The sequence below is a fragment of the Heliangelus exortis genome, chromosome 2, assembly GCF_036169615.1.
Source record: "Heliangelus exortis chromosome 2, bHelExo1.hap1, whole genome shotgun sequence".
Classification (NCBI taxonomy): Eukaryota; Metazoa; Chordata; class Aves; order Apodiformes; family Trochilidae; genus Heliangelus; species Heliangelus exortis.
This window is the reverse complement of record NC_092423.1, coordinates 19,266,092-19,279,820: the sequence shown is the minus strand read 5'-3', so window position 1 is coordinate 19,279,820 and position 13,729 is coordinate 19,266,092. Positions and strand designations below refer to the sequence as shown.

Below are 13,729 nucleotides of genomic sequence, written 5' to 3'. Positions count from 1 at the left end.
TTCAATTGAAAACCCCTTTTTTTTCAGCACCCAAGCATTTATCTTCAGCAACCTTCGGATGGTAGGGATGCAGAAATCGCTATCATGTCTATGCAAAGCTATTAACGCTATTGATTCCTAACTTTCTCGGCGAAGACAAATTTACCATATGTCGATGTGTAAACACTTTGGAACAAAATTAGAACCAGCTCTGTGCAATTGTCACTCTGCTTGGTTCTAATACAAACTATCAGATGTTTATGTAGTTCGTCTTCCTAAATTATCAGACGACATCGACGTTGCTAAACCAAATACAAGCAGTAAATTTAGTCTGGAAGGCAGCTTGGGTTTGCAGGTTTTGTGAAGCCAGAGCAGCTCCGCAGCAAAACGATCCTGCAGTTCGTGCCGGCGCTGGGTTTGGGAACCGCTGAACTCTCAGTTGCCCTCCGGTGCTTTTCCTTAAACCCGATGTCATCCGTCTCCCGCGGAAAACGGGAGGAACAAATGCAGCAACCGCAGGCCCCGGCGTAGAAGCCGGGCACTCGGCATTGGAGTTTTCACAGGAACCCTCGCAGCATCTGTGCGCTGGTGTCTGCAGAGAGAGGGAGGGACGCAGAGAGGGAGAAAGGCCTCGGGAAAGGCAGGATCCTCTTCTAAGTCTGCTGATGAGGAACTGCTGCTGGTTATTCTGTTTCTCCACGAGCAATTCAAACACGTATAAAGATTCCCAACTTTCAGGTGTCATTTTAAAAGTTCACCTACTTTCAAGCCTCTTTAAGAAGCTCACTTTTCCGGGATGGAACAAATACCACCAAGTGCTCTGCGTGGAGATACCAGCGATTATCTGGAGAGCCTTTCTATTTATCGGCCTCTACGTAGTTACATAGGGAAATACAAATGCCCACCGACTTGATGAATGGCAGGGCTTGTGTGGCATTAGTACACTTTGCAGGCTCCTTTACGGGACAAGGATATAGAAATCATAATGAAATTAATGAGATTTTACTAGCAGAATTTGTAAACCCCAGGTAACCATTTATAAACTTCCCCTAAAATGTAAGAGAGACTGTGAGATCACAGCCGGGGAGATCTGACATTATTTTATAGCACGTATTAAACGCCATTCTCTCTTTTCTTCTCCCACATTGTTTAGCATGAACATCTTTTTCCCTCCGGCAAACTTAGCCAGATTTTGACGGGAACTATTATGTCACAGGGGGAAATTACCTGAAAATCCTTCTCCTGCTTATAGTGCGCTACTTCAAACATTCACTGCAGAAGCAGTAAAGATTCAAATGGTCCGAAAAACTGTACACGAAATAGCACGTTATCACCCATTTACCCTTACACAAATGTTCATGGCCACAAAAATGGGAATGATAATTTTCAGAAGCGAGAAGCTCGTCCTCTTTTTCTTCTTCTTTTTTTTTTTTTTTTTTTTTTTTCCCTTTGTTTTTATTAATTTGTTTATTTTAATGCACTTTTCTAGATAATATTTCTAGGTTTGCTATTGTCTCCAGCAGCCTACTCCTGAAGCATGGGAATATAAAAGCATCGCGAGTAAATATAAAACATATGTTCTCACAGGTTATGTGGCAGTTTTAACACTCGCGGCCCCGTTCACACGCATCCTCACAAACGCACAAAGACTCTGGAGATCGCAACAAACGCGTTGTTCCCGGGGCGGCAGCCGCTGCCCGGGCGGGAGATGGTCCAGGAGAGCAGGAGCCTTGCTCCGGGAGCAACAACAAGCTAAATGAGGGGGCGAGGGAGGGTGTCCCCCGACTGAGCCGTGCCCGGGCCGGCCCCGCCGCCCCGCCGGGCGCTGACGGTGAGGCAACCCCGCGGTTCGCCATCGGCATGGCATTTCCAAGGCTCTGTTTGTTTGTTAGTTTATTTATTTTGGTCAGGAAGGTAGAGAAAGGGGAATGACAGGATGAAATATCATACAAAGATGTGAAGTGACCCGAGTGGCAGCTGAAGGCGAGGGTTTAGCCGGGACGTCTTTCTCAGCTAAACTCTCCGCTGCTCTTTGGGGAAAACCAAACGCAGGTTGATGGAAACATCCTGTTTTGAGGGAAATGGACTGTACAGCCCTATCTAGCTGCTCCGACATTACTAATCAGACTGGAAAAGCACTGCTAGCGCAAATCCCGGGCAAGAGGGAGCCGTGCATCTGACACGTTTGCAATTCAATACCGATTCTGCAAGCCGGTTTGGAAAATCGCTGCGCTTGGAAGGGCAGGGCCGGAGCCGCGGCGGTCCCTTCGCCGCTCGGTCCCCCCGCCGGGGGACCTGCGCCGCCCGCCGCCGGCAGAAGGGGCGAGCCACGGAGGGGAAGACAACAGATGTGGGCTGTACAGAAATCCGTGAAACAAGTGCTTTAAACCCAGGGGGATTTCTCCTAATAGCGAAATCAGAGGGGTAGAGATTTCAGGAAAGAAAACAGCCCAATATAAGTTTCTGGAGTGGAATTTACATTTCATCGCGATTTGTATTTTATAATATGCAGACACGTGCACTCGGGAGGCTTTTTGGTGAAACAGCGTTTATGTTCCCGCGGCGGGGGAGTCCCCGTGTCCCAGTTTCTCTGGCTGCCGGGAGGAGCAGCGTGCCTCCCCCCGCGGCCTACAGCCGCCATGCGAAGTTTGGGGAAGTAGCAATCCCCCATCATCGCAGCTCCCCCACCACATCCTGCCCCTCCGGGACAGGGGATCTGGGGCTAGATGTGCAGGCTCCTGTTTATTTGTGTAGTGAGAACGGCAAAGAAGACGGCCGAGGGCTGCGGTGGAACGCGGCGCTGCCAGGAGCCCCACACCAACCCCATGGGGCAGGGGCACCTCTCGGCAGGGCAGGGGCAGCCCGGGCTGCTGGCCGGGGCGTTGCGGGGCAGATGGGCAGCGCGGCCGCTAACAAAGGCGGGGAGAGGCCCCTGCACGTGTGAGCTGCCACGGCGGGGCCGGTGGGCTCGGCCCTGAGCCGGTATACCCGTCCGGGCCCACCGCGCGACTGCTCAGCGCCGCGGTATCCCGGACTGACGGGCCGGGAGCGGGGTGTCACCCCCACTCCCTGGTGCTCCCCCTCTCCGATGGACACAGCTGCAACCGCGCCCGGCCCGGAGACTGCCTGTGGGGAGGTCCATTTTAATGGGGCCGCCACACGCCCCGGCCCGGCCTCGCACCCCTAGCACGGCCTAGCCCGGCCCCTCCGCGCACCCCGGCACCGCCGTCCAAAGGTCAGCGCGGCTGGTGCCAGCTTTTCGCTACAGGCTACATTAGCGGAGCGGCCATTTACTGCCCCTGCATTGCACTGGAGACCGGGTTAGCTCATAAAGCCATTCACACTCAACAATGGGGATTTTCTCAACAATTAACAAGAAACAACATAATAAAGCCATTTACAAAGCCCTCGCTATTTACTATAAATTAGCCACTCTTTAAGAGACCAGTGCGTAATTTCACACGCTTTACAGCCCCGACTGCATTTTCGACGCAAAGAGCAAACAGCCCTGTTGCACTTTCCGCGCTGACCCCACTCCCCGTCCCCTCCCCGGGCCACCTTCCCCGGGGCAGAGGCGCACGGCCTCCCCCGCAGCCCCCAAGCATCTCCGGAGCCCTGAGGCCTCCCCTGAAGCCCCAAGGCCTCCCCCGGCGCCGGGCCGCTGACCGCCTCCCCGCCGGGGCCCGGAGCCGCCAGCGCCGGCCCTTCGTCCTGCAGCTGCCCCAAGGGCCCCGCGGAACCACCGTACGCTTCCCCCCGTGTTTTGTCCCCCGTCCGCGGCGCCCCGCGCACAGAGGAGGCAGGGCGGAAGGTACCGGGGCCGCGCCACACGAGAGCCCGGGAAGATGGACGCCCCAGCGCTGGGGGTGGGGGGAGAGCGGGATGGGAGCCCCGGACGCTCCGAGAGGCCGCTCTGAAGTGCGGGAACCCCCGGGGGCCCCGCGGGCCGACGCATCACCCCCGTCCGGCCGCAGGGAGCCGCTCCGGGAGCGGGGGAGCCGGGACAGGGTGCCAGAGGAGGCTGTGTGGCGCCGGGCAAGATGGCGGCCCGAGGCGCACTCTCCCGCGGGCCCGCCGCGCAGGGGCCGCCCCGCCGCTGAGCAGGCCGGCAGTTCGAGGGCCGGCCGCTCCTCCTGCGTCCCGGCTTTGCTCCCTCCATTTTTTATGGTGGTGGGTTTTTTGGGGTTGTTTTCTTTCTTTTTTCTTTCTTTTTTTCCTTTTTTTTTTTTTTTTTTTTTTTTTTTTTTTTTTTTTTTTAAGTCTCCATCTCCTTCTATTTTTTTTTCTTTATTTTTTTAGCTTTCAGGCGGTGGCTGTTGAGGCAGCGAAGCAGCGGCCAGTGGAGGCAGCGGGCGGAGCAGGGCCGGCGGCGGCGAAGGTCTCCTGCCGGCCTCCCCCCTGTTTACAAACACAGCTGTTGCCGTATATTTGCAATGCTAAGGATAAAGCCACCAGCAGCGAGGAGCAAACGAGAGATGGTGCGGGAGAGGGGTCCCCGGCATCTGGAAAGGACAGGGCGCCTTGTTTTTGAAACTGTCAATTCTCTCAATCCCTATTGTGAGCGCTTCATGCAAAACATCTCGGGCCTTTTAAAGCGGGGGCTTGTGAGGCCGCCTCGGAGTGAAAGGGAGAGGGGGAGAGAGAGGGGCCTAGGGCACGGCAAATAATTATATCAGCGCAGTGAAAAAATCCAACGCGTAAGGCCTAAAACCGCCTATCTGTCCCTTCCTGAGGGGTTTTCAGGCAGGCCGCGGAGCTCACCACCAGCCTGGCCGCCCTGTACCAGCGACTCGGCCCAGGAGATGTTGGACCCCACGCTGTTTGAGCGCAGTTGCAGGGCTAGATACCAGAGGAATGGGTGGTGTGTAGCAAGATAGGGTCTACTGCCTGCCTTCTTATTTTGCTAGCCATTTTTTATTATTTTCAGGCGCTCTCCCTCCTTTTGTATTTCAAAGCTGACCAAATAGATCCCACGATGAGCCATTTCATGTTCTTTCCAGTAGTCCTCTTTAACCATAAAACCCATAATTAACAACGTTATCCATGTTTCATGTTCTCTAACATATTGCAAATGTGGAATATTTTCCTGCAGATTACTGCTGTGTGTCAAAAATGCCACTTTTTGTCCCCTGTCTCAACCACTGTCACGTGAACAATGACAAACACAAATATGAAAGCGTCGCTCTCATTTCTGTAGAAATTTTAATTTATTGGCAACTAAATCTGTTAGAGGAAAAAGGATAAGAAACCATGTAAAGAAATCACCAAGTGAATTGATTAAACAGCAAACTTCATACAACAGCTACCACTATTCTGCATAATTGCTAGTAGTGGCATTTTAAATAAACAAGCAGTAAAGAGATTATCCCACTGTACTCAAGTAAGTGTAGTTTATAGAACAATCACTTCTTAAAGTAAATTGTTGTAAACGGCAAGTTACATCTTTTAAGGCAATATACGTGGTTACTGAAGGCATTACACATGTTCCCTTTTTAACGGTCTACAAAATTAAACATAGTCCAAAACTTTCTTTTGTCTTCCATCTGGCAGCAGAACTCTTCGCAATAAATTTACTGGTGAACTCTACTTGTGGCAAATACCTATGGAGTATAGTCCATAAAGTACACGTGCTTCCCCCAACTGCTTTTTCCTCTAGAAGATTCTGATCATTTTTATCTACACCAGGAACTGGAAAATGGTGGCGACTCATTACAAATACATTTTAAGTTTTATCTCCTGTAAACATTGCAACAAAATGGTAACCTGGCTCAGTTGAAAAACTTTTGTTTTATTTTCACTATTAGAACTTACCTTTATGGGAGAAAATTGGTTATTTTTACATAACTCAGAGATGTCACTTTATGTTAAGGCTGAAATTATAATGAACTCTGCTTGCAATCATAATTACAATGCCATCAGAAACAGTTACCAAAGTTCCAGAATTTGAAAGAATACCTTTTTTTCTTAAGGTTGGGTTTTTTTGGTTGTTGTTTGTTTTTTTTTTTTTTTTAATTTATTTTGTGTTTTTCCCCAATTAGTTATTGTACCTGGCTAATTTCTCCAAGGGTGGTAAAAACACTAATGTTCTAGTTAGTGCCTTGCACTAAACTGAGGTGTACACGTGTGAAAATTATTTGGCTGTTTAACTTCTTGCCTTTTGCTGTTGCCTGCGCAGAGGGGAGCCCGGGGGAGCGGAGTGTCCTGCTGGGGATGCTCGGTGGGTGCCGGGCCTGGGGCACTCCCTGCCCCACTCCGGAGCCTGGGGCTCCCAGGCTGCTGGGAGGGCTGGGCTCCATATTTCACGTCCCCAACCCCGCAGAGCCTATTTGGTATAAATTTATGCTTATTCCTCCCCCTCCCCCCCATTCTCCCCCACCCCCACTAGGATTATTTCGGGAATCTGAAAAGGCACCTCTGTAATTTAGAATTCCTGGCTAAATCAGCATATTTCTAATTGGAAGTAGGTCAGGAGACTGAGTTACTTTGAAAGTGATACATTGTTTAATTGACAAGGCTAAATTTTAAGGTTCAAGTTTGCATATTGCACCTTTGTAGCTTTTGGATTTTGCTTTTTTTTTTTTTTTTTTTTTTTTTTTTTTTTTTTTTTTTTTTGGTCAAGGGAAAACCTTTGTCAAGCAGACACGGCTTTCTAACAGAGCGGGGGGGCTTTCCTGAGCAGTACATTTTGGTACGTATTTACAGTTTTCTGGAAATAAATCTGTAATCTGTGCAGTTCTAAACATACAAATGTAAACATTCATCTCAGAACAACTCCAGTAAGCAGATTGTTCATGACCATCGTAATTTCAGCAGAGCGGTTAAGTATGCAATGCACCTTTTGCAACTGGCAGTTTAAAGTGATGTGTGTGAGCCTGCGTGCAGGGGGGAAGGGTAACTCCACTGAAGGGCAATTGTTTACTCTTTCTAAATATGTTTGGCTGCAGGTATTCTTAGACCAGACCTTTTGCAATGAGAGGGAAACTACGGTGTGGATATAGTCAACAGAGCTGAAATCAGTTAGTGACTGCTTGGAATATTTAGAGACACGAGAAGCTGGGAGAGGGCATCACAAAAGACAGGCATTAAAAAGAATTGAAACCCAGACAGCGGATTGCCATCAGAAATGTTGACTTTGAGTCACACAGTAAACATTACATTGTTGCTTTGTTTTCCTTTTCTGATTTACGATAAATTATTCTCCCGGGATTGATCGATGAGTGGAATCCTTAAAATTTAATTTGGGAATGATCTAGTATAAATAAAATGCTAATCCAAAGAAAGAAACCAGCAATTATTCATCCTAAACTCTGCTGATTCAGCAACTCAATTATAACTGCCTTTCTCAAGCTGAAAACTTTTCAGGCTGTTTTCAGAGTTGCTGTACCCGTCCTCCCCCTGCAAGAGAGACCTTTCCCCGTCCTCAGCTCTGCCTCCACCTCGGCCTCCAGCGTTTTTTTTTTCCCCTTTCTTTTCGAGGAGCTGGGGGGAGGGAAACAGTTAACCTCTTGAAGCGTATTTCCTCCAAATAAAAACAGTGAACTTACAAACGGAGAGGAAACCACGGATAACTCTGCAATAACTCAAAGTGTATGGAATCAGGAATTTTTTTAAACAGTGTTTTTAATTGAAAATAAAGCTAAAGCATGCTTTTCAACAGTGCAAATTTCCATAATTTTGATTTACTGCTTGCATCATCACAATATATTATACCAGCATGTCTTACCGAGGGCTAGACTCTAGAAGTCTGCCTGTTCAACTATCTCGATATTAAGTGCAAATATAGATAATTGCCTCTGATTGTCACGTGCAGTAAAAATGTTTCTGCTACATAGAGAGGATGGAAAAAAAAAAAGAAAAAAAAAAAAAAAAGAAAAAGACATATTTCAAGAGATGAGGATAGAACCTGGAAGTATAACAGGGTTGAAACGCCTGAGTTTTGGAGCCAAAAAAGCTATGAATAACATGGTCTTCTCATTTTGTGTATTCTTTCCACTTACTACGGCCTCTTGTTTCACTTTCTGTGTTGTATTTACTGCTTTGCTATTTCCTCCAGCCAGCGTGAGGGGCTGGACCATAAATTGTACTGCTTGCTGGGCAAATATTTTAGTTGCTTTGCAAGTTTGTAAGGGGCATGTCCAGACCACAACTTAAGTATGACATTAGTGGGTAACAGTAACCTTATTTAAGACCTCTGGGTGAAACAAAAAGACTTCCCAATTGCAAAGAGTGGCTGTACAAGTAAAAAGACGCCCTTTTACAAAAAATATAATTCCACATTTATTTACTGGTTTCAGATGAGGCAGCGTATCCCAGTGCTGGGGTCGCAGGCAGACCCCAGCCTTTCCAAAACAGAGAAAAAGGTGTAAGTGCAACTGCTCTTTGAAAAAGACACCCCTGCACCCGAAAACAAAGCTCCCAAAAAGTAGGCTGCTGCCACATTGAATTATAGTGAACCCTTACTGTGCAACCATGTAACTTAACAAACTTTAACTGAATTAACAGTTAGACTTCCATTTTCGAAATCTAGTGCATAAATTTAATGGCTCATTCTAATATTTATTATTCAACCTTTTGACATTTATTTGCAGCAGTTGAATTGAGGTACTGGTGCATTATTAGCATTTAAACAGTAAAGTCTTCCAGCTCTACCATAATAACTGAGTTTAACTTGAGTCTTTAGCCTGAAGTACTCTGTGGAATGTAACAAAAAAAAAAAACAAAAAAACCCAAAAAAACCCCAAATGCAACAGGACCAGCAAAAAAAAAAAAAAAAAAAAAACCCCAAAACAATGTAAAAAACCACTGTTGTAATGGTAAACAAAATAGTAATCCGGTTTCTGTCTTCACATTGTGATAAAACAGGATTCCAAAAGTGTGTATAGCATTAACGGGCTTGTACAAACCATCCTGCAGAGTTTAAAAAATGTAAGAAAGTTAAAGGTGGTTCAAGAAAATATTTTCCAAACTATTTTATTAATTAAATTTCCTGAATTTGTGGCTAGGTGGAAGAGGTATTGCAGAACCGCCCAGCTGCCATTTCCATACAGGATGGGCCTTGTGAGGTGGTTGGGAATCCTTAGTGGTGTTTAAGGAATAAGCTGGCAACAAATCCCCATCATTGCCAATAATTAGTGATGGTGGACAGGGAAAATTTGCCATTAAATTAAATGGCCTTTTCACTGCTGATGCTACATTGCTGGCTACCCTTTTGCGTCTATTGTTAACTGTAAAATCATCCAGTGTTCCTTCATGTGTCTCGATTTTACCTGTAGGACGTGGACTTCGAGCTGATTTCAAGTTTGGTTTGACTGGAGGAGTCTGCAGTACAGGTCGCTTTCCCAAAACCAGTGTCCTGTAATTTTTTCTCACCCTTGCTCCAAATTTATACTCCCCATCCTCAGGTTTTGGAGTACCTAAAGTGCATGAGAGGACCTGACTCTGAGTCAGAGGGTTTAAGGAAGTGGTATCTTTCTCAGTGCATGCAGAATCTTCCTTGGCTGTTAATAAAGCGTCCTGGTTATTACTCTCAGTCACACCGTAAAACTCATCCTTAGTATCATTGCACTCACACTTTAGCTTATGTGTTGTAAGGTCAGGCTCATACTCGTCGTTCGTACTGCTGTCCTCTATTTTGATTTTAATGCTTTGCAGGAATGGCAATGCTTTATTGCCTGTATCAGTGCACTGGAGCTCAGCTGCTTCTGCTGCCCCTGGAGAAGCAGCATCCTCCTCAGGATCAGTTTGTAAAGAGGGCAAATCCGTGGCAAATTCAATACAATGAGGGATTTTGGAATCTTTCTCTGAATTTGCTGCCGCTGATGAAGAATCATTATTTAAGAACCTAGAAGCTATTGTATTGTTATCTGCACGGTGTGTAGTAGTTGCTTGAAGGCATTTCCTTCCCTCTCTGAGTATTCTTTGTTGTGGAAATGCATTGTTTGTCTTTGGGCTAGGTGAAGAGGCCCCCTTTGCAACACAGTTAATTGTTAGGTCAGTACTCTTGGCATTATTGGAAAATTCAGAGTGTGGGAATGTGATCTCGGATACCCTATCATCTCTTATCTCCGCGAAGCAGCTCCCCAGGCCGCCGGAGCAGCGCAGCGCCTGGGCGGCGGGAGCCCAGCCGGGTCGGCCCCATTCCTCCGGCAGCTCCGGCTTGACTCCGCTAGGAGAGCCCCGGAGGGCGGGCAGCCCGCCGGGCTCCGCCGGGGCCGGGGCCGGGGCAGGGGGCCGGGGGGCGGCCGCGGCCGCCAGATGGTACAAGAAGTTGGCGTGGACCACGCCGGGCGGACTGCAGAAGCTGGTGCGCCTGAAGCGGATGCTTTGCACGGAGACCTGGCTGGAGACCGAGCTGGAGTCGGAGTCCGAGGTGCTGTCCTCCTCCTCCTCCTCTTCCTCCTCCTCTTCCTCCTCCTCCTCCTCCTCCTCAGAGCTGCCCTCGCTGGAGTCCGAGGCGCCGCTGCCCTCTTCGTCGTCCTCCTCCTCGTCCTCCTCCTCCGAGCTGCCCTCGCTGGAGCTGGAGAGGCTGGATCCGCAGTCCGAGTCGTGGGCGGCGCGGCCGGAGCAGCAGCTGGACTCCGAGTCGCTGCTGCCGCTCTCGGGGAAGGCGGGAGGCGGCGGCCCGAAGCCGCGGGGCAGCGGCAAAGGCAGCCGTGGAGCTCCGCGGGGCCGGCAGGGCCGCGGAGGGGCCAGGGGCCGGCGGGCGCCGCCGGGAGGGCCCAGCGCTGCGGCGGCGGCGGCCGCCCCGTGGTGGCGGCGGCGGCGGCAGCGGGCGGGCGGGGGCGGGGGGCCGGCGGCCGGGAGCCGCGCCGCGGCGGCGGGCGGGCGGCGGACGCGGAGGGGCGCGCAGCTGCCCGCCGCCGTTTCATAGTTTACGGGGGATTTGCAAGGCGCCCGAACGATTTCTGGGTAGCTGTGGCCAGTGTATTTACTAAAAATGTGAGGTAGATGAGAGGCCGGTAGCAAGGCTGTGTCCCCCGGACGCAAGGCTTTCCTCCTGATGGGCAGCAGGGGCCGGGGAGAGTCATTCAAACCCAGCCAAAGTTTGTTCTCCTTCCAGAAGCCTGAAAAGGGGTCGGTGGGTGCGAGGTCCGGCCGGAGGTTGGCGGTTGACAGCGCCCGGCTTATTTTCCTCCGTTTCGTCTTAAGGACCCGTTCGGTTTTGCAGGATGTGTAAAGAGCTTCCACGTCCTCTCTGGAGATCAGGGTGCATTTGGCAGCGTGGAAAGCGATGGAGTTGATGGCTTTGAGTTTCCTCAACTCCTCCAGGTCGCAGTGATGCTTTTTTACTTTTAAATGATCCATTCGCTTGTGCACGGTAGTTCGCGGGATGTTTTTGAGCAGGTCTGTAAAAACCTGAGAGAGTGCAAACATTTGCTTTCCTTTAATGATGAGGTAGCCGAGCCTCACGCCATCCACCTCTTCAAAACCCGACTTCAGGTCTCCCATTTCGTGAATTAAATTATTCCCAGCATTTGCAGAGAGAGAGAGAGATATGAAGCACCAAAAAACACACCAAAAAAAAAAAAAAAAAAAAAGGAAAAAAAAAAAAAGCAACACACACACACAATCCTCAGCCAGATGCTGTATTTGTCTCAAGGCATCCTGCTAATAAAATATAACAAAGGCTGTTATTCCTGGTGAATTAAGTGCCAAACTTTAGACAAAAATAAAAAAAAAAAAAATACCGTGAGTCTACAATCAAGATATAATCTTAAAAATCAGGTTTGCCAAAGTGTTTCTCTAAGTTGCTGCTGAAGATCAGTACCTGTTCCCTTTCATTCCCTGCTTTTCCATTGGAAACTATGATAATGGAATGTGAAGGGAGGAAGAGAAAAGAAATGCAGCTGCTATTCCCGCCGCTGCTTTAGCTACAAATAAAATGACAGAGTGAAGTGAGCTCGTCCGGAGACACCTTCATCAATTAATTCCCCTAAAGCCAACGCTGATTGGACACTCCTGACAGGTGATGCAATAAAAATTGATATTCCACCCCTTCCCCCAAAAAATCTCCCACTAATTAGCATACCCTTATACTGCCACCTCCCCTCCCAAAGTAAATAATACAGTTAGTATATAAATCTTTCTATTAAACAATCCGAGCTCAAACACACTCAGACCTCTCAGACTTCCTCGTCGTTAGCTTCCAAGGAAGGATTTGTATGCTTTTTCCCCTGTCGTTTCGTATATTTTTAGCCTATTTTGGACAAACGTTGCTCTTTTGTGCATGCCGTGAGTTTAAAGGACATAAGTCTGATCGTAGCGATGGAAAATCCTTCGGTAACGTAGCCGCTTTAAACTAGCATTTTATTCCCCATTGTGTGGAAAATGAAGCTTAGCGAAAACGTGCAGAACAGCCTGGTATTTCCCTTTCTGAGGCTCCGAAGTTAAATGTTCAGTTGTTAATGAGAGGGAATACTTACATTTTCGAGTTTCTCTTGATTTTCCTCTTCTGCTTAATTAGCTTTTTTACAGCCGGGGACTAACGTTATTTTGCTGTCTGAATATCACGGCTTCCTGTACCGTGATACTGTAAGATTTTTAACTGAAATTCTGCCTGTAGTATTGCGGGAGGGGAGAGGAAGACGTGGACTCACGTCAGATCCATAACAATGCATGGATAAGCCAGAAATGTATACACTTTTCACAATTAACCGTGCTGGATCACGAGCTGGAATGCCCTATAGTCCCAGAGCCCACGTCAGGATTCCTGTGTGATGATTGCTTCCAGCAGAGAAAGGAGAATGTAAAATATCCAAGGTGCTTCCAAGAGCCTTTACGTAATAACAAAAAAGTGCTGGCACACACAATGTACGATATTGCAATGGGCTAGGATGCTTCTGGCTTGCAGTTTGCATATTCCGCTCGGAGTAGCCCTGCCGCAGCTTTTTGATGTTCCATTTATAGCAGCCCCTTAAAATCAATTTGAAGAAGCAGCATGAAGGTTTAACCTCTTCTTAGGAACGTTAAATTATTCGAGTGTCAGGACCGAGGTTTTCACAAATGTTGCGATAGCTGCATGCCTCTCCCTTGTCACGTTTAAATGATGCTGCTCGCCGTATGCACGTTAGACGCTGTGGAAAAAAAAAAAAAAATCACCAATCTCTGCCGTGCATCCAGTGTTCCGCTGGATACAAACACGACCACTTTTATGTACCAATACACATACAGAATGAGACAAATCCATAAGATTACTGAGAAATCTCTTATTTCTGGGACTTGGCAAAAAAAAAACAAAAAACAAACACCCACCCCCCCAAAAAAAAAAAAAAAAAAAAAAAAAAAAAAAAAAAAAACGACGGAGAAGAAGAAAAAATATAAAAATCTTCAAACCCAAACGTCAATATCCACTCCTCGTATTGGCAATATGGTGCGTGGAGTTCGTGTTACCCCGTCAGGTACAGCGAAAATAAAGCGCATAATCACTCTGTAAAAACGCAGCTTTGCATTCCAAGGCGAAATACAGGCGAGACCCCAATTTCGCAGGAATTCTAGAGAGAAGTGGGAATTTGGAGAAGTGCATCCGGGAATGGAGGAAGTCTAGTCAAGGGAGCCTCTAACTCGGAGGGCTGAGATTTAAAAAGTCAGCCCTGGACTACTGTTGCTCTCAGCGCAGATGTAATCGCCGCTGTTCAACTTAATCCATGTGTGTGCGAACCGCGATGCCTAGTTCTTCCCTTTGAAACCTAGGGATAGTATTCCCATCCGAGAAAGCAGAGCTACAGCAAATTACATTTTGTCCCTCGAATTA

The 13,729-nt window shown here is 48.0% G+C and overlaps 2 protein-coding genes across 3 annotated transcripts; one reads left to right on the top strand and one right to left on the bottom strand.

Annotated features, from left to right (window-relative positions):
- Nucleotides 1-2,530: 2,530 nt before the first annotated feature.
- Nucleotides 2,531-5,508, top strand: LOC139791899 (uncharacterized). Its single transcript, XM_071734414.1, has 3 exons — nt 2,531-2,917; nt 3,409-3,790; nt 4,279-5,508. Exons 1-3 carry the CDS (start codon nt 2,531-2,533, stop codon nt 4,644-4,646), a joined length of 1,137 nt encoding a protein of 378 aa, XP_071590515.1. The 3' UTR covers nt 4,647-5,508.
- A 2,723-nt stretch (nt 5,509-8,231) lies between these two features.
- Nucleotides 8,232-13,207, bottom strand: SKIDA1 (SKI/DACH domain containing 1). Of its 2 annotated transcripts, XM_071735076.1 has the most exons (2): nt 12,402-13,207; nt 8,232-11,334 (listed from the first exon to the last, which is right to left on the bottom strand). In XM_071735076.1, exon 2 carries the CDS (start codon nt 11,281-11,283, stop codon nt 8,953-8,955), a length of 2,331 nt encoding a protein of 776 aa, XP_071591177.1. In that variant the 5' UTR covers nt 11,284-11,334; nt 12,402-13,207; the 3' UTR covers nt 8,232-8,952. The 2 variants fall into 2 exon arrangements, with proteins under 2 accessions (XP_071591177.1, XP_071591176.1); XM_071735075.1 differs by lacking the exon at nt 12,402-13,207 and having other exon boundaries at nt 8,232-11,489.
- Nucleotides 13,208-13,729: the final 522 nt, after the last annotated feature.

Bases quoted from the DNA above. Each gene is read 5' to 3' on its own strand.
- LOC139791899 (XM_071734414.1), top strand. From the start codon at position 2,531: ATGTTCCCGCGGCGGGGGAGTCCCCGTGTCCCAGTTTCTCTGGCTGCC. The intron at 2,918-3,408 runs GTGTGAGCTGCC...ACTATAAATTAG, and splicing joins GCGGGGAGAGGCCCCTGCAC to CCACTCTTTAAGAGACCAGT. The intron at 3,791-4,278 runs GTACCGGGGCCG...TTATTTTTTTAG, and splicing joins CAGAGGAGGCAGGGCGGAAG to CTTTCAGGCGGTGGCTGTTG.
- SKIDA1 (XM_071735075.1), bottom strand. From the start codon at position 11,427: ATGGGAGACCTGAAGTCGGGTTTTGAAGAGGTGGATGGCGTGAGGCTC.